The sequence below is a fragment of the Diabrotica virgifera genome, chromosome 5 (genome assembly GCF_917563875.1).
Source record: "Diabrotica virgifera virgifera chromosome 5, PGI_DIABVI_V3a".
Taxonomy (NCBI): domain Eukaryota; kingdom Metazoa; phylum Arthropoda; class Insecta; order Coleoptera; family Chrysomelidae; genus Diabrotica; species Diabrotica virgifera.
In genome coordinates, this window is record NC_065447.1 from 253,196,447 (window position 1) to 253,217,617 (window position 21,171).

Genomic DNA, 21,171 nt, shown 5'->3' on the forward strand with positions numbered 1-21,171 from the left:
ATTAAGTTGCTACGTATTCTCTGTCCTTTTATACAGAGTCGAAGCCTGGACAATCACGGGCGCATCTGAAGAAAGACTTGCCATTGTTGAGATGTGGTGTTATCGAATAATGTAAAAAATATCATGCACACAACACTTAACACACAGGGAAACATTAAGAAAGATGAAAAAGGCAAAATAAGAAATACTCAACACTATGAAGGAAAGAAAAATGAGCTAAAATAAATATACATTCTCTTCTTCTTCATCAGACTCCCCTCGATACTTAGATTCTTCTACCTGATCTGTAAATAGTTGTAATATGTATTTAGAATTAATGAAAAATTAATTAGTGGTTAATTGATTGAGTTGCTACGTATTCTTACTTATATAACCAATGCTTAATACTTTTCCTTATATAACCAATCACATCACGTTTTTTATTTCTTAGTATATGACCAAAGTAGCTCATGTTTCTTTCCTTCATAGTGTTGAGTATTTCTTTTGCCTTTTTCATCTTTCTTAATGTTTCCGTGTTTGTTACGTATTCGATAACTCCACATCTCAACAACGGTAAGTCTTTCTTCAGATGAGCATGTGATTGTCCAGGCTTCGACTCCGTATAAAAGGACGGAGAATACGTAGCAACTAAACTAATTAATGATACAACTATTTACAGATCATGTAGAAGAGGAATCTGAGTCTCGAGGGGAGTCTGACGAAGAGGAAGAGAATGAATATTAAGGCTCAGATGAGGAGTTTGAAGAAGAAGTACAAGACTCGGCCACAGAAATAATTTAGTTTATAGTTTTATACTTTTCTACCTATATATTTATAATAATAAATTTGTCTTTTTCTATCATATTTGAAAAGTCTATTGTAAAATACGTATTATTTTTCTTTAATTAAGAAAAAGTTACTTAAAAAACTATAATATATAATAATTACTCTAACGTTTCGAGAAACAACAACATGGATATGGCCAGGTTATGTGATTTTTCTCCTGCGAACGGACTCGCTCAGCTACAACAGAGGACGCAAACAGCTATCGGTATACGATCTTTCTCACACTGCTGCTGACCTATAGCGCTTTTCATTTATATTCACGCGTAATTTTTTTGATCACCTGACAATTGGAAAATTTCACCAAAAAAAAACCTGTCTTTTTTAGAATATTTATTTTTATTATTAAAAAATACCCTGTCAAATAACAATTGCACCTCCCTGTCCGGAAGGAATGTACATACATAGCTATGCATGTATAGTTGTATATTATATACTTCTTAATAGTATGTACAGATTCAGATGAAATCTTCTGAAGCAGATGCATCCCCTGAAAATAATCCTGGGGCGCCCATGCAAGTATCTTGCAGAGTTAAAATCGCCCTTAAATCGCATGGCCTGTTTATTTTCTTTATATTTGAATATATAAATTTACTTTAAAGTCACGTCAATGATATTTTTTGTAATAACAATTTTTACCCTTTTGTTTAACTTTGGGGGGGATTTTTGGGGAAAATAACCGCTACCCTCCAGCCAGACCGGCATTTTTGTATTAGGCTATCATGGAATAGTCAGCTGAAAAATTTTCAGGTTGCCTAAAATACCTACTCAAAAATGTCTCACAGCTCTTGGACCATTACGTATGTAGATGTAGAAACTACTAATAGAAGTTCGAATACTTTGTAAGGGTTAAGATGTTTTATTTTTTGAATAAAAATGGCGTGTCGTATGAAAAAATAGGAAGATAGATATTTTGTCACAAATTAAACGAGGAATTCAAAAAGGATTGTTAATTGGAAATATGTCAGTGGCGTACTATCTTTTTTCTTTAAAAAGTTCAGACTATTACCCGTATACGCGCCAATGATAAATATAAAATTCTTAATTGTATGTCAAAAAATTCACAACTACCTCTTAAAACTCGTCAAATTTTATTACAATGTTGCCAGTAGTTTCGGCAAAATCGTAAAAAATGTGTAAAATTTTGTTTTCTTCAACGCCCTGTATATTGAAAATGGATGGGATTACAAAAAATTTTTATTAAGCAAACCCCAATTATTTTTCAGTTTTTTACCTATTCTAGTGACGGTATTACCTTTTTTGAAAAATATATATAAAATTGTATCAAAAAACGAAAAAAAACCGAAAAAATGCGGTTTTTTATTTTTGAAGGTGCGTTTCACCAATTTTAAAAATTTGAAAAAATTCAGGGTGAAATATTATGCAAAAATACACGTTATATATTTTTTTCGTGAAAACGAATGTTTTAGTTATTTTTTTATACTCATTTAAAATTTTAAAATCGTTCTAAAATATAAATTTCCCGCCAAAAATTAAAAAAAAAAATTTTCGCACAGAACTTTTTAAATCTTACAAATTTTTTTTATTTAAAGTTTTTCGCTAGTTCTCGATGCGGCTGAGATAAAAAATAAAAACATAAAAAGCCTAATTAGGCTCTAGGTGGGTCACATGACCACCTAGGGGGCTAAAAATTTCAGAAAGTTAGTTTCACTATAAACGGTGACCTATATGGAATTCGAATCGAGTTGGGGGCACTTTTCATCATCTTACCCGGCTAGGCCCTTTAGACACCTAAAATAATTTGCTCTGAAAAATGAAAATATCTCGAAAATATCTCTAATAAATTTGGACATAGGGAATGTTATATAAAAATTAAAGTACGGTGATTTTATTTTTCAATAATGATGTAAAATACAGGGTGTTCCATTTAACATAACTGAAAAAATAATGTACTTGCGTTTTGACTCACCCTGTATTTGATATAAAGAAAATCAGCAATGTCAATAATTCTTGAAAATTTTGACAATAAATAAAAAATATGGCATTAGTGAAACATTGCTGTTGTGCTTATTTTTATTTATACAGGGAGTTGAACTTGTTACGATTTTCATACAAAATTGGTTATAACTTTGTAAATACCCTGTATAACATAACAAAACTTTTAATTTTTGTGATGGAGAAGTTAACAGGATTTCGAATTTAAAATAAAATATAGGGTGTTCTATTTAAAAAAACATAAGTTTGGTCTGCCACGATGTTATCGAACACCCTGTAATATTCTAACTAATTTTGTAATGTGAAGCTCAAAGTTGGCTACAATTTCTGTTATTAACTTTTATTGCTACCTATTACTATAGCGGTTCTACGGAGCTTTACCCCACTAATCAATCACCCTGTATTGTTGCAGATGCTAGGTTATATATTTTTCTTCCATTTTCGTTTATGGCTTCATGTATCGTTTTTTTTGCCCGCTACATTTCGCTTATAATCTTCCCTTCCACTGATAAGTATATTTTATTTATTATTCTCATTAAAATTGTGATAAACCGCTAATGGATTTATAATTATATCATCTCAATATGTTGACAGAATTTGAAAAGTGTAAAATTTCACACATCGTGTACGCATGCCAATGTTTGTTTTCCTTGCGGCGCCTTCACTTGTTTTCAAAAAAACAATATGGTGTTTACACTTTCTGTAGTAATTAGGTGAATGTTTTGTAAAAAAAAACAACAGGCAACCGGTAATCAGTAGGAGAAATTGGAAATAACGAAATCACAAAAACAATTAATGATATGCTTGAATTTGTTTAAATAACAGCATGTGATATCCGATGCGTCGTGTGAAAGTATCATTATGTCGTTTCTTGAAGTATTTTATTAAATTAGTTTTCCGTAGGTATCCATCTTTAGACGAGGCATGTATTAAAAATAAGAGTAATTGCTTTAGGTTTTGTTATTAAATCGTTAACAAGGTTCAGTGACATTAATAATTCATTTTCACATTCATACATGGGCAATAATTCAACAAATTAATATAGTTTCATCTCACAAAGAATAACAGACTTGATAGTCAAAAGTTGAATATTTGCTGGAAAAGTAGTACTAAATTATTTAGAGCTCATAAAACTTAACAACAATAATAATAAAAACAGAAAATATGACAGAATCATCATCATCACTGGCATCACAGCTATATAGTTATGAGTAGAGATTGCAATTAATTGCTGGATCCAGCATCCAGCAATCCAGCTGGATCCAAAGCTTTTTTTACATGCTGGATCCAACAGCGCGATCTGCAAACGTGTCAAATTCGAAATAAGTTATTAGAGAGATATCGCAAAGGCATTTTTATCGCACGCTAATAGCGGAATACGTTATTTTGACATGTACGCAAGCGCAGATTGAATGTTACGCTAATACCGTATAACGTGTCCCGCTATTTAGGTCGAAATAAGGGACGGTAATAACGTTAACACTAATTTGACATTTGAGATGAAACATAATAATTTATAGAATACATATTTTATGAAGTAAAAACTGTGAATCATCGTGTTTCCTGTATAGAGAAAAACGTGTGTTCTTATTTTGTCTACAATAGACTACTTTTTGTGGTTAGGATATTCAGATATTTTATATTATTGTTACTGATTATTTATATTTATTGTTGGTTAAATCATTAAAATTAAAATGCAAGTCAACCTGCTCAGAATCCAAATTCATTTTTCAATAAAAAACATTTATAGTATTCCTCAACATTAATTTATAGGTTACATTCCTAGTTATATATACCTTATCTATGGTTACATTTACTCCCAAACTTCGGTTGTCATAATAATAACGTTAAACCCCGCTCCAAACCATTTGCGATAACTCTCTTGATGCCTATGTTGAAATAGAACGTTATCCCTTATTAACGTCTTGACACGGTATTAACGTTAGCCTTTGCGATATCTCTCTATTGAATGTCTTCATTAGCCTCTTTATTCAAAGCTGTGAGTCGGCAACTTTCCATTCTATCGCGCTAGGAGTAACTTAGTATGCTAGAAAGTTTCTACAGCTTAAAAGTTTGCATCGATAAAGCGTTGATAGACATTAATTCTGCGATAAAATTCTCTGCTGGCAAGTGGTCAATAATCAATGAGTTGATGGCCACTCTCTAACCGGTAAAACTGGTTGTAGAAGCTCTTTGCAGAAGAGAGTCCACTTTGATAACGGCCGACACAACAATGACATTTGCCTTAGACAAACTAAATAGCCAGGACTCTAGCCTTAATGCCCATCTATCGGAAGCACTACGCAACATAATCTCGGAACAGTATCTCTCTGAAATTACTGGTACATTAGTGTACTTACAAAATCAAAAAAGTATGACGAAGGACTAAGCAATCCTGGTTATTTCCCCATGCCGAAAAATAATGGAATGCGACAAGAGATGAAAAATTTGTTGATTCGTATAAATAAACAAGTAACTGTGGAACCAGTATAAGAGGACATAATGAAAGAAGATGGGCCAACTAATCCGGAGTCCGTGAATTTTACTTTGGAACAAGAACTTGAGATTTAATTGAAACAAGAAAAAGCAAACTTTTATAACCAAAAAAAATTTGGTTCTCAAAAAGAATACGAAAAGATTTTGGAAAAGGAAATGGCAGTTTATGAGGTCAAACGACTGGAAGGCGATCATTTGTCAATGGATGACTATTTGATGACCTTAAAACCGACCAGCACAGAGGCCGGAAGGGCTTTCTCCGCAACCGGCTATATGTGCAGTTCTGTGCGAAGTAGGTTAGGCCTATGTTTTTTAAGGTCTCACTTACAAGAAACTAAATAATTCATGTTTAAAAATTTAGAAATTTAAAAAATTTAAAAATTTAAAATACAGACAAAAAAACATTAAAATCGGTTTTTATTGTGATTCCACATTATGAGCCCAAGCCTTCTTCAGAACAATCCTCCATTCTCCCCTGTCTTTGGCAATTCTTCTCCATGCTCTAATTCCAATAGATTTTAAATCGTCCTCTAAAATGTCTTGAGGCCAAGTCTCGGTGTTCCTGTGGCTCGTTGTCCAATCGTCTCTCTTCTGTAAAAAACTTTTCTAACTGTTACGCCTTCCTGTCAACTTCTATACAAGTCAAAGTTGCAACCAAGGCCTGCGCAACAAACCTTGCTCTTTTATTCCTCCATATATTCCTCCAGCAAACTGTATTCCACCTTTTCCTTCATTGTATATACAGTAAACCGGCATACTTATGTTTCTTGGACCTTAAGGAGGCAGTTGACAGGGTGAAATTAAAGGACGTTATCCATTTATTGTATGCAAGAGAGGAACCTCTAGGAATAATTAAAACGATCGAAAATATTTACCAGAACAACACAGTAAAAGTAGATGAAGAACTAACTGGCCCAATTGAAGCTGGCAATGGGATAAGAGAGGGAGACTCCCTGAGTTCTGAGACTCCCTGATTGTTCAACCTGATCATGGATGAAATAATAAAAAAGTAAGAACTAAAAAATGGGAGAAAAACTACTTAAAATAATCTGCTATGCAGACGACGCAATACTAATCTCTCAAAGTGAAGATAATTTACAATGTATGCTGCACCAATTTAATGCAACCGCTAGATTTAACATGTTAATTTACCCAAAAAAGAACAAATGCATGGTTATAGCAGCAAATCTAATAAGATGTAAGTTAGAGCTGGAGGGTCAGATAATAGAATAGGTCATGGAATTTAAATATCTAGGCATCAGACTATCTAGTAGTGATGTTGACTATAGTTATGTACTTTCAAGTATTCGTAACAAATCGTTACTTTTGTATAAAGTAATCATTTACAGTATTCATTACTTTGATTACTATGATTACTTTTGTTACTTTTGTATTTGAGTACCGGTAATCATATCGAGAATCGTATTTCTCAGTAGGTAGGTCTATATAGGTATTCCGATATAACAACGACCTTCACCAATCGGTTTAAGAGATAAAAATGATTTGATTACTATGATTACTTTTGTATTTGAGTACCGGTAATCATGTCGAGAATCGTACTTCTCAGTAGGTAGGTCTATATAGGTATTCCGGTATAACAAAAATCTTCACCAATCTGTTTAAGAGATAAAAATGATATGATTACTATGATAACTTTTGTATTTGAGTACCGGTAATCATATCGAGAATCGTATTTCTCAGTAGGTAGGTATTTTGTATCGGTATTCCGATATAATAACGACCTTCACGAAGTACCAAGTAATCAGAGTAATCAAAGCAATCAAAGTAGATACAATAGTCGTTACTCGCTCTGATACGATTTGTACGAAGTAATCAGAGTAATCAAAGTAATCAAAGTAGATACAATAGTCGTTACTCGCTCTGATACAATTGGTACGAAGTAATCAGAGTAATCAAAGTAATAAAAGTAGATACATTAATCGTTACTCGCTCTGATACGATTGATACGAAGTAACGAAGTAATCAGAGTAATCAAAGTAACGATTTGCCTCTCTGTATAGTAATCGTTACTTTCGGTATTCGTAAGTAACGAGTACTTTGTAACGAATAGTTACTTTTTCAACATCACTACTATTTAGGTAGGTACAGAAAGCTCGAAACAGAAGTGGAAGATCAAGTGAACAAAACAAACAAAGTTGCAGGTTGTCTTAATGAAACAATATAGAGAAATAAAAATATCGGAAAAGAACTGAAAGGGAGAATTTACAAAACAGTCATCAGACCAATAATGGCATACACGGTAGAAACACGACCTGATACAGAACGGACAGAGAGAATGCTAGAAACAGCAGAGATCAAAACATTTGGAGGAAAATAAATGTAAAATGAAAGGGGACTAATAATTTACAAAAAAATGTACTTTAATTTCATATTATGTATGTATGAAAGCTATAGCAGAAACGCGACAGTAGACGCATGCAATTTCGCAGATTTCGGTAGCACGCAAGATCCAATGCTATTGTAAAAATGCGAAAAATATGTTAAACCCTTATCTCCAAAAGAGATATTAATATAAATTATTACAACTAATATAATACAACTAATTAATATAAAATTAATATAAAACTACAAGAACTTCCTGTAGTTGGCTGTATACCATTAATTACAAGTGAAATTGAATAAAAAATTAGGGCCGTATCCTTAGGAATTTTATCCATCCTTTGGATTTTTCGATGTTTTCATTTATATAAGACTTTTGTCTGTTTTTTTAAAGGCTTTGACCTTTGTATTTTTTGGTTGGCTCACCATGTTCTTGTAACACTGATGATGCTCTTGTTACAGAGCGAAAACGTTTTGTTCATATGTTTGTAGCCCTTTAGGGCTTTTTAAACTAATATACCTTTTACCAAGAAGAAAATTTTTTATTAAATTTCACTTGTAATTAATATAAATTATTACAACTAATCAAGAATGGCCTACCACAGGGGTCAGTGCTCTCTCCACTACTATTTAGCTTATACTTAGCAGATATGCCGGAAACACAACCAAGAAAGTTCAGATACGCCGATGACTGGGCCCTCACTACACGATGCAGAACACTAGAAACGTCTGAAGAAGTTCTGACGGCAGACTTATATATATTGGGCAAATATTTTCGCAAGTGGTAACTTCAACCAAATGCATCCAAAACAGAAGTTAGTTGCTTTCACCTGAACAATAAACTTGCTGGAAAGGAACTCAACATACGGTTTGAAAATACCACACTTACCCACAACAAAACACCTAATATAAGTACCTGGGCGTAACACTAGACAGAACGCTATCATTTAAAGAGCATCTAACAAAAACTGCCCAAAAGTTAAGTACAAGAAATAACATTATACAGAAGATCTGCGGTACCACCTGGGGAGCATCGGCTTCCACTCTCCGCTCTACTGACTTAGCCCTTGTTTTCTCGACCGCTGAATATTGTGCTCCAGTTTGGCTACACAGCCCACACGTAAAAATGGTCGACACTCAGCTGCACAGCACTATGAGGATGATAGCTGGTACAATTAAATCAACTCTTACCCAATGGCTTCCAGTATTAAGTCACATCCCACCTCCACATTTACGACGAGTTGACGCACTTACACGTGAATACAAAAAGATCATGAACAATATAAATCTGCCGATCCACCAAGATACCGAGGATGCACGAAATACCCGTCTCCGCTCTAGAAAACCACCAATAAAAACGGCAAGAATGATACATGAGGAGTTCAACATCACGAATGCATGGTCCCAAGAATGGAACGCATGGCAAAATAACATTACCCTGCATTACCCACAAGCCACCAGGTTTTGATCTTCCACGTACTCTAAATAGGATCCGAACCAGACACGGCAGATGTGCATACATGCTACATAAATGGGGAAAGAACCTGTCTCCTCAATGTGACTGTGGGGAGAACCAAACCATTGACCACATTATTGAAGAGTGTCCCTCAAGATCCTACAATGGTAGCCCTGAAGACTTCCTGTTTGCAACTTCAGAGTCAATTGATTATATTAATACACTTGATGTTTGTTTGTAACTACATATTTAAAGTTTGTCATATTTACTAGTGTTTGTAATTTTGTTCTAAATTTGTTGTAATTGTCATACGATAAATAAATAAAATTACAACTAATCATTGTTTTTGTTTATGTTACAAGCACAGCTTCATTAGAATGAAGTAATAATCACTTTTGCGAGAATCGAGTATTCTCAGCAATTGGATTTTCCAGAATTTTTGGTTTTAAATATTTTAATAGCTATTCTAAAAATTACTTAAAATTGACAAATATATTTGGCCTTCAGATGACTTTGTAAGGAATCATTTGTAATAAGTTCCGTGGTACAATAACAATGTATGTACTTATTTCGGTGATTATTCATTCTTCGTAAGGTAACCTCACCTTTGTAGAGTTTGTAATGAACAAAAGATGAATGTAACGATTGTCTGAGGTTTGGACTTACCTTCTCTGAATAATAAAAGGCATTGAAAGCGTTGAAAATATTTATGTGTCTGTCTACATTGATGTCGACATATCGGATATAAATAGTTCTTCCACTCCATCTTTTCTCATGCATGAAATTATTCACGAATTGTTTGTTATATTAGGTCTCTGTTTTACTCACAGAAACTAGTATTGCACAATAAGTTAAACAAGGATAAACAATATGGCATGTCGTTAATACCTTGGTTACTATGACTTTTGACGTTTATGATTTTAAGTGACAGTGACATTAGCGCGTTTGTTGGTTATTTGAATTTATCGTTTATTTGGTTTTTCAAATTATTTAACTTTTAGTAAAGTAAGTTATCAATCGAAGTAGCACAGAAAACGACAATAAAAATATCGTCTCCATACCACCAGATTGACAACAGGTGGAATACTTTCTTTGGTTACACCTCCCGAGATTTTCAAAATTTATAAATCATACATAGTCCATTCTTTCACGGTTTTTGCTCTAAATTTTAAAGAACCTCTTGGATTGACATGAAATTTGGCATACGTATAGCTTACATGTCAAAGAAAAAAAGTGATATTGTGCCGATGCGTGCTTTTCCCCTGGGGGTGACTTTCACCCCCTCTTGGGGGTGAAAAAATATATGTCCAAAATAAGTCCGGAAATGGGTAAACTGACTAATTTTAAGTAACTTTTGTTCTATAGAGCTTTTTCGCCAAGTCAACACTTTTCGAGTTATTTGCGAGTGAATATGTTTATTTTTCAACAAAATAACCACATTTTTGGCCGTTTTTCGCAAATAACTCAAAAAGTAAGTATTCTGTCGAAAAAAACGTTCGTATCAAAAATATAGCCTATAAAAAAGTAAAAAAAATGGTGTACGCGTTAGGTCTCTGGATCTCGTAAAACCATAGTTATAGCCAATGAAAAATAGATTCATATTCACCAAATTTCAAATAGAATATTTCGACGTGAAATATCCAAAAAATTAAGCACTTTTTGGGGAAAACCCATTTTAACTTTTTTAAAGTGTTTAAAAAAATCTTTACTTATATTTTTACAAAAAGTCTCTAGCATTAAATTTAAGCAAGTTACGCTCAAAATAATGTTGGTCCCTTTTGTTTTTGCGAAAAGAATCGGGAAGACCACCCCCTAATTATCAACTTAAATGAAATTAATCGTTACCGCTCCTCAAATTATTTTATTTATGTTGTGTTTATATGATCTGTAAGTTTCATCGATTCAAAGTGCTTATTTTTGAAAAAAATTGGTTTCAAAGTAAAATTTTTAAAAATTTAAATTTTGAAAAATATGCTTTTTTTCAAAATAACTTAAAAATTGTTAGAGATACCAAAAATCTCGAAAAACAAAGAAAAGTCAGATTTGCTTTTCTGAATATCATGTATATTTTTGTTTTTCTGTTAGACAACAATTGATTAAGATTTAATGTTTCTAAATTTGCATACATTCGTGATCAGTGACGCGTTCAACCCATTTTAACTACAGCCCTTTCAATAATAAGGACTTTGAACCGATGAAACTTACAGATCATATAAACAATATATACACGAGTCAAGAAACTTGTGCAGTCGTAACGATTAAGTTCATTTAAGATACTAATTAGACGCTGATTTTCTCGATTTTTTTACCAAACCCAAAAGGGACTAACTTTATTTTGAGCGTAACTTGTTTAATTTTGATGCTAGAAATTTTTTTATAAAACAAAAATGAAGCTTTTTTTAAACACTTTAAATAAGTTGTAATGAGATTTCCCTATGAGATATGAGATATGAACCTATTTTTCATTAGCTTATAATTCTGCTTCTACTAGGTGTAGAGACGTGAATAATACACCTTTTTTTTTAAATTTTTTACAAGCTATATTTTTGCTAAGAATGTTTTTTTCGACAAAATACTTAATATTTGAGTTATTTGCGAAAAACCGTCTAAAAGCGTGGTTATTTTGTTGAAAAAATGAACATTCACTACCAAATAACTCGAAAAGTATTGACTTAGTGAAAAAACTCTATAGAACAAAAGTTACTTAAAATTAGCCAGTTTATCCATTTCCTGACTTTCTTTGGACGAATATTTTTTCACCCCCAAGCGGGGGTGAAAACCACCCCCAGGGCAAAAGCACATATCGGCACAATATCACTTTTTTTCTTTGACTTGTTAGCTATGTGTATGCCAAATTTCATGTCAATCCAATCGTTTCTTTAAAATTTATAGGTTTTGGAATATTTTACCGTTAAAGAACGGACTAACAGGATGCCGAGGAAATTAAGATGAGAGAATTTTAAGTAATTCACAATTCATCTGCTCTGCGTGGTAAAAGCTCCAACAAGAAAGATTCCTTAATACTCAAACAAAAGAGTAAATGAATTAAAAATGTATAAACATTTTCAATTTCTTTGCAACACGAAAATGCAGCAGCTGCCTAATACTATGGTCAAATCTGATAGTGCAGGAAGAGTCTATATCGGTTTCGGGGGTTGTTTCCCCCTCATCAGTAGTCCCATATTTTAGTCCCTTTTAGTCTTTATATATGTTATTGTAATTTTTATTTTCAAACATAATTATTGTTAGAACTACTAACTACTCTCCTCTCTTAATTTGATTACTTCTGGTATTCCGGATTACTTCCGGTAAGTACCTATTTTTTATGCAAACTTATGCAAGGAATATTATGAGTATTGCTACAGTTCTGTTGAATGGAAACTTATTTGTTTATTTTCGAGATTACTGTTTAACTTTTTGTTTTTTTTTTAATTTATTCATTACCGTTCTATATTTATCTTTATACTAGTAATAGTCCTTATGATGTTCAAGCTGTTTAATGTTGAGTCCATCAATTTCCTCAACGGTGAAACATTAAACACTTCAATAAAATAACTTTATAAAATACGTCCACGGTACGTCTACGATAATAGTCATTTCCTAATTATTACCACTGATAGTACGTATCAATGATACTACACATCGACGTACGTTTCACTTTATGTTTTGATTTAACTTGTTTGAAAATGAATCATGTCAGTGGTTAAGGGTTTTAACTTTTGGTATAGTATATATGGTTAAGTATGGTATAACTAATATATTTGAAAGATAGTTTTTCTTTTTTTACGTAAATTATAAAATACAGGATGTTTTATTTAAAATTATTTATTTAGTCTGGATTGAAGTTTAAAGAAATGGGGTACCATTAAATGGTAATGTGTAAACATCCTGTGTTTATAAATTCGATTTCGATGTAAATTCCTGGAAGAACGTTACCCACTCTTTGTGCGCAGAAGTTTTCAACACATCATGTTTGTAAATAGATAAGATATTTGAAAAGATTGTCTATATCTGTCAAAATTTTTGAAAAAAGATGAATCATAAAAAAAGTTTGGACTTATACAAATTTTGTTTTTTAAAATGCAATAATATACAGGTTGTTGCATTTACAATAACAAAGTTGTTCAATTTTGGTACAACAGGAAGTGGCATGTTTATCAAAATATTGTCTTTAAGTTCGGCATAACTTGTAATCACCACAAACAAATTTTCATAAATATCTTCTAAATATTGTTTCCGATATATAAATAGTGTAATCTTCTCGTGAAAAACCCTGTATTCCTTTATTAAAACATCCCTTTTCTAATCTTGTTTAGTTTATTATGAAAAAATCGCGAAAGCGTTATTTTGTAGCTTCTTCAGTATCAATCAATAGCGCAGTAGTGATTAATTAAACATAGAATGCAATTAATTTAGAATCAATAAGATAACGGAAAGTGAACATCTTAACTCTGACCCGTGGCAGTAAAAATAGATTGCGATATAACTGTTTTTTTTACAACCACCTCAAAACTGCTTTATGAAGTGATGTCGACTCGTGATGCATTTTTTACAATGCCCAACGTAATCGTGAGTATTTTTCGAAAAGTCGAAAAGAGAAACTTTTTTCTTTTTTGGATTGTCGGTCTGTTCACATAAAGAAAGATCAAAATTGTATCAATAACACGACCGATATCAAGAATCTATCCAATATGTATAAATATATCACAACTTAATAAATTGAGTTTTCCTTAAATGCCCCATTGGTAGATATTTTAAATAAGATTCCTCATAACATAGAACCACTCCTAGATTTCATGTTTACGTTCAAGAGATAAATCGGTTTGTCTTTAACTTTTAAGCATTTTTGACACTGGATTATTAACCCATTTAGCGCCAAAGGTGCGAAAACGCACCATTATTTTGTAGAATTTTTTTTGACAATTCGTTAATTTTTTTTAAATTTTTGTATTTTTTAAGCAACTAGAAGATATAAGTGTAACTAAATTTAATTTTGTTTAATTTCCAAACTCATGCTTTCATCACAAAAATATTTTCTAAATGTCCGACATTTTCAATCCTTCGACACAACTTTATTTTTACTGTAGTAATTTTATTGGCATAACACTTTTGTGGTCAAATAAAATAAAACATTATTGTTTTAACCTATTTGTACACCAATTGTTATAAAAATACAAAAAAAATTTCTGAGTCATCAAATCTCGTGTTTGAAAATAATGGTTCGATAACGAACCATTGGCGGAAGTCGACATATAATCCTGTCTGATCAGGAATAAGTTCAAGGTGATACACAGGCAGTAATTTGTTGGGATATTTCTTTATTATGTGTAAAAACACGTATCCATTATGCTTGCGCTCCGATCTCCTGCAACTGCTCCACATAGTGGACACGTTTGGCGCTCCCGGACTGTGCAATGATGCGCACTCTGCCTCGACGCTCCAATCTGTGACGGTTTTTATGTAAGGGAGCGCATACCGTATCGATTGGAGCAGTTGCAGAGAGCGCGGAGCACAAGAAGTCCGTGAGCATAGTGGATGGTTGGCGCTCTCGGACCATGCAACAGTGTGCGCTCCGCCTCAACGGTCCAATAGGTGGTGGTTTATATGTAGAGGAGCGCATGCATGTCGATGGATGCAGTTGCATGGAGCGCGGAGCGCAAGAGGTATGTGAACATAGTGAATGGTAGGCACTCCCCGACCGTGTAACAGTGCGCCAACGATCGTGCGGCAGTACCTCGGTGGTCGAATATTACGAACGTAGTGGATACGTACCTTTAGCAAGACGGGTATTCGGGTATTCAGTTTTGTTATAATCTAGGGTGGAGGAGGGGGAGGAAGCTACATAAGGGAGGTTGTGTAGTGTTGTAGACAATATGTCGATTTGTCGAATTTATGCAACTGGCACAGTTCAAGATACAGGATTGGAAAGTGTAAACTGGAAATATCTAAAATAATTTCTAAAAAAGATAGAGGGCCGTTCGAAAGAAGGTGTAGGCAATGTTCTAACCATACTATTTTTGTTTATCAAAACTTCCAGGTCCATTTACACTCTAAATGTTTTGAGACTTCTCACAAAAAAATAAAATTGTGTATTTCAATTTTTATATCTCATTTCCGCCAAAGGTTCGAAAACGAACCATTTTGTTGTTGTGACACCTGCCATTATCAAAGTGTGAAACAATTTTTTTACGAATGTTTAAGTTTATTTTACTCTAGTTAATCAAATATATTACATATTATTGCAGTATTTCTTTGCTTGGCGGTTAATGGGTTAAATTGTCAGGTATTCTAGTACTAAAAGTACTCTTGCTTTAATTCGGTAGGATACTGATTACACCGTTTTCTAGAAAAATCGATTTGAAAATTTCGCGTTTTTTGAATTTGAAATAAATAAAAAAGAAAACTATTTGGAAAAAGGAAAACTGGTTCGTTTATTTATTTTCCAGAGATGAATCGAGTTCATCAATTGCGAATTTCTAGTACCGGTCATATGCGTCCGTTTCGGGTAGGTCAACGGTTATTTTATCGCATTATTTTTTGTGTCTTTAATTTTTTAGCATTTTTGACAGGTGATTATTAAATTATGATGTATTCTAGTACTAAAAGTTACTCTTGCTTCAAGTCTGTAAAATACACCGTTTTTTTAATGTTTTCAAACTTTGTTCAAATTGAAAAATTTTCAAATCGATTTTTCTAGAAAATGGTGTATCTTGCCGACTTACGCAAGAGTACCTTTTAGTACTACAATATCTTAAAATTTAATAATCCAGTGTCAAAATGCAAAAAAATTAAAGACAAATAAGTTATGCGATGAAATAACCGTTGCCATACCCAAGGGGCGCCGACTAGAAATTCACAATTTATGGAACCGATTTATCTGTGGAAGACATAGGCGCCCATACACACGGGCAGGGGGGGCCGTGGCCCCCCCCTAGCTTTTCGGGAGAAAAAAATTAAATTTATATTACATAAACGTATTTTTGTCAAAACATTATTGGATAATTTTGAGAGATAAATTGGAAACAACATATTTATTAATAAAAAAAATTCACATATTGGGTAGTTATTAATAGTTTAACAGAAAATCTTTGTGTCTGCGACAGTGGTCTGTATGGAATGTGCATAATACACATTTCCCACAATCACGGTATGCTACTAACGAAAACATTGACAGAGATTAGAGGCGTGGGAAACATATACACTGTAATCGACACCCAAAATTACAAATTAAATTAATCATTTCGTCGCCTTAGGCCCGGTTGTTGGAACGCTAATCAACAATGATCATTATCAAATATTTAATTACTGTCACCAAAACTGTCAATGTCAACTTTGTTTGGGTTGCTGAAAACATAATTAATTACAATTATGAGATTTATTATTAATTATGTTAATAATTATTGTTATATTAATTGATTATAGACTCCACAGACTTTTTAACAACCCAAACAAAGTTGACATTGACAGTAATTAATTATTTGATAATGATCATTGTTGATTAGCGTTCGAACAACCGGCCCTTAGTACTATAACTTGATAACTCCAAAATTGACGTTTTTGAGATAACTAGTTCACAAGATGTATTTTATTTGCCTCCATATTGTGTAAAAACTTGATATCTCACTTCAAACGGGTTAAGTATTTATTTATGATTGACGAAAGTTGATAAAACTCAAATGCCACTAATATTCAGTGCTAAAACTTGACAAGATAAGTTATCAAGCTATTATTTAATCGAAATAATCGTGAATACGACATACACTGAATGCTATAACTTGATAACTCGAGTTATCTAGTTTTAGCACGTGTTTCTCTGAAACCATTGAACTTACCACATAATTGCCATCTGTTTATTCGGTTCATTTTAATGCAAGAATTCGAGAATTGTTAGCAGATCTGGCAACCCCCATGGCAGAGGGCTAATTTTCAACAAAATAATGTTTAAAATATTAGTTGTGTTAAAAAGTTCACTTATATGCGACTTAGCACAACATGCGACATTACCAAATGTTAACATTATGGTAGTGCTAAAAGTTGATAACTTTAATTTTTCATGTTTTTTTCCATATTGGAAAACAAATTTACACCATATTCCTAAATAGATCAGTTGCCAAAAAGTTAAGGAACAGTATTTTAGAGCCGCAGAGTGAATTCCTTATTTACTAACATCATGGTAGCAGCACAAATATCTTTAAAATCTTTAAACTCGTTTATCTCAAAACTACTAATTTCGAGTTATCAAGTTATAGTATTAAGGCGACGATTTATAATACTGCAAAAAAACCATATCAGCAAGAATTCCGATCTCTGATCGATAATCACTACAATGAGCCATTTGTCATTTGTCTTTAACAACTGGTATAAAGTAATTATATTTTATATTTTGAAAAAATTCATACTGAAAAATAATTTTTAAAATTTATTGAACATAGTCAAATTTTAGTTTGCAAAAGTATTTTTTTAGTAAGTAGATTATTTTTAAAGTGTGCATTATGATGAACAGGACAATTTTATTTAAATGAAAAACAGGTGATCTTTCATGATGAATGAGTGTTATATACAGGGTGTCCCAAAAGTAGCGGAAAGGCCGAATAATTCGCGAAATGAACATCGGATCGAAAAAACTGAAAAATACGTGTTCAATAATTTTCAAAAATCTATGCGATGACACTAAACAAGTCCACCACTTCAACAGCTGGGTATGGAGCGGGGGGTAACTTTAAAATCTTAAATGGAACCCCTAATTTTTGTTGCAGATTTGAATTTTCCTTGTAAAAATAAGCAAATTTTATTCGAGCCATTTTGCGAATTGTGGATAGATAGCGCTATAATCGGAAAAAACGGTATATCGTGATACCACAGCAAAATTATAGAAACGGTCTAATATCTCGAGAAATATACTTCCAAATAAAAACTAAAAAACACGTGTTTAATATTTTTCAAAAATCTATAGAATGACACCAAACAGGAGTTTTCATTCCACACTCTGGAGGTGGGGTGAGAGTTAACTTTAAAATCTTATATAGGAACCCCCGTTTTTTCTTGCAGATTGAGTTTCCTCCTTAAAAAATAAGTAACATTTATTCGAACTTTTTTAGAATTGTTGACGGATGGCGCGATATTCGGAAAATGCGATTTATTTGCCCCATCTATCAACAATTCTAAAAATGTTTGGAATATGTGTGCCTTATTTTTCATAAGGATTCTATATCTGCAAAAATAAAGGGGGCTCCTTTTTAAGATTTTAAAGTAAAAACTTGGTTCGACACATACTCATGGTTAGTCTGCCCGCCAAAGTTGAAAGGAAGGCTTTGCAAGCATTGTATTCTTTTCAAACGGGTTTTAAAGAGAGGCGCAACTTTTGTGGTACCCATGACATTTCCATTTAAAAACTTGGTCTAGTGTTTAAATGTATGAATAATTCCTCACAACAGGGTTCAAACTAGGTTTTTTAGGTGGTTTAAACTACAGTAGACTCCCTCTATAACGAGAACTGAAATGGTGAATTAATTATCTCATTATAAGCGGATCTTGTTATATCAAACAATAATAATATTGAAATCTTTTGATGCCTCTTACGTAGTTTATTATGTGTCGATGGTCAACCTGAACAGTGAACAATGAGACTTCGCCGCCATAAATTGTAAATTTCCTATAGTATTCAATATCGGTCGATAAACAGGCAGATGTTTATTACAGGTGGCCGAGTTTATTATAGCACTGGCCTCGATAATAAGACAGATGTTGGGCATTTCTATGTACAGGTAGTTGGGGCATTTATTTATTTATGACCATTACAACGCTAAAAACAGGTAAAGACAAGTATTCTTCGATTTAAATTTTCCTCGTTATAACCAAATATGCCTCGTAATAGAGCTTTATAGTTCAATAGGAATTTCATGGGACACCTAATGTACCTCGTTATAAGCGAAACCTCGTTATATCCGTGTTCGTTATAGAGAGAGTCTACTGTATATATTGTCATCCGAAATATACAAAATGTAATGTGCAACATCTTCACGTTTGGCCCCCCCCTAAAAATTTTTATATGGGCGCCCTTGGTGGAAGATAAATAAACGCACAAGTTTTCGTTTTTTTTTTAATAGAAGCGTTCTGGAGGTATTTAAGAAAACTAATTACAAGACGCCATCTTCAAAGAGCTCTAGCTCCCTTAGGAAGCATTTTCGGACTAGGTGATTTGGGTTAAACCGTAATATTTTGAGCCCAGGAATCTACATTTAAAATATTTTCAGTTATTAATGAAACACCCTTTAGGTATATACTTTATGTAGGTAACTGAGATAATGTCAAGATGTGGTATTATAAAACTGAGTTGAAAAATTAAAAAAAAATTGTTTAATTTTTTTTATTAATGACTTTACATTTTTTTATCTTTTTTAAAATGATTTAATATACTCATTGACTTAACTATTTTAAAAATAAACTTTCTGAAAAAATAATACAAGAACACCGAGATACTTTCAATCCTATTGAACCATACAACAAAAGAAACTACTACCCAAGTGGCCCCTAATTATTTCGGGCGCTGTATTTAGCATTTTTGCTAGAATCGCTTAAAATATTGATTTCATATTTCATTGTCGTTTTTGTTGCAGACGATCCAGTAGCCCAGCAACGATGCCAACATTATGGGAGTCAAGCTTCAGTTACTGCTAGGTATGTATTAAATTTCGTTAGATATCTCATTTGTGACGTCAATTAGTTGATAACATGTTATTTTGATTAATTTTGTATCAAAATTTGCCAGAATTTGGTTCGTTTTCTAGAAAGGCCATAAATTAAAAGCACATTTTTTTAAAAAATTTCGTAATTTCACTTTTGACAAAGTATTGTCATGTACTGTTTTATGTTCTAAATATCTTCAGAATTAAAAAAAAAATGTATCAATATGTTCTTATCTTCATTTATATTTTTTTCTTTATACTAGTTTTCTAATTGCCTTCAATTCTATCTTGTCCACCATCTTTTTCTGGATCATTATTATCGTCACACAGCCTGTAAAATTCACTATTCACTGTTAACGCTATACATACTTACATACATACCGTTCTCATAGTCTAAGAACGATGTATAATAAGACCCTTTCCGAGATTGCAGCAGTTTTTGCGACCAGTTATTTGATTTTTTTTTTGGACTAATGGCAATGGTCCTATACTTTTTATATCATCTGTAAATGTGTTATGGCTGTTGAAACAACAATTAGAACTTGCTTCTCATTCCTTGAGCCATTGTCTGGGCGTGCTGACACTATAAATAAGTGTTCATGAGGAAATTTTTCCACCAGTCTCCATAATTTGGTCTGCCTATCGTGTGTCGAGATTTTCTGAAAATCCCTACTTAGTTTTGCATATTGTTGTTATTATTTGATTGTTTTATTTATAATGTGATCCTTTCATAAACATAATCAATCCCTTAGCACTTACATAGTTTGCTTCTCTTAGACTTACTTACTCTCTCGTAATTAACAAATGGATCAATTAGGTACTAGAAAAAACAGACATTCATCGTACGTCCGCCAATTTGCACAAAACCATCCAACGTTAAACAAAACGTTAAAAAATTACTGGGCTAGAAACACAGGCCTCGAACGTTGCCATTATACAGTTATCCGCGACAGTGCATGGTTATGGTTAGGCACTGGGTTAGGCTAGGCCAAGATTTTATTAAGAATTATAGTCCAGGGCGCATCTCTTTGGAGATGGACGTTGAGAGGTGACTCATTTTTTTTTGCAGAAATTGCTTGAAAATAACTCAAATAATAATATTTAAGTCATCCTCCCACTCAAAATGGTCCGGAACATTGTTTAAATGATCAAAATGTCAAAAAATCAAGGAAAAATTCGATTTTTTCTTCGTTTTTTGATTATAACTTTAAAACTATTCATTTCTGAGAAAAGTTGTACTGACATAAAAGTTGCGTAAATAAATTTCCTACAATATAGAATTGGTTAAAATTTTAAAAAATAGTCACCCTTGTTGCAAAATAGCAATAATTGCGAAAAAAACCATACAAAAACAAGTATTCGCATTTTACGTTTTTCAACCATTTATACTACACTTAGGACCTTCATATTTTACCC

General features: G+C 32.7%; 1 protein-coding gene across 3 annotated transcripts in view; it reads left to right on the top strand.

Moving 5' to 3' along the window:
• The window catches only part of LOC114326714 (serine-rich adhesin for platelets), a 166,164-nt gene that overhangs the window by 119,554 nt on the left and 25,439 nt on the right, over positions 1 to 21,171 (top strand). For all 3 annotated transcript variants that reach the window (XM_050651131.1, XM_050651132.1, XM_050651133.1), the window contains exon 2: positions 19,687 to 19,747. In XM_050651131.1, coding sequence (XP_050507088.1) covers positions 19,720 to 19,747 — 28 coding nt within the window. In that variant the 5' untranslated portion in view covers positions 19,687 to 19,719. The remainder of the gene's footprint in view (positions 1 to 19,686; positions 19,748 to 21,171) is intronic.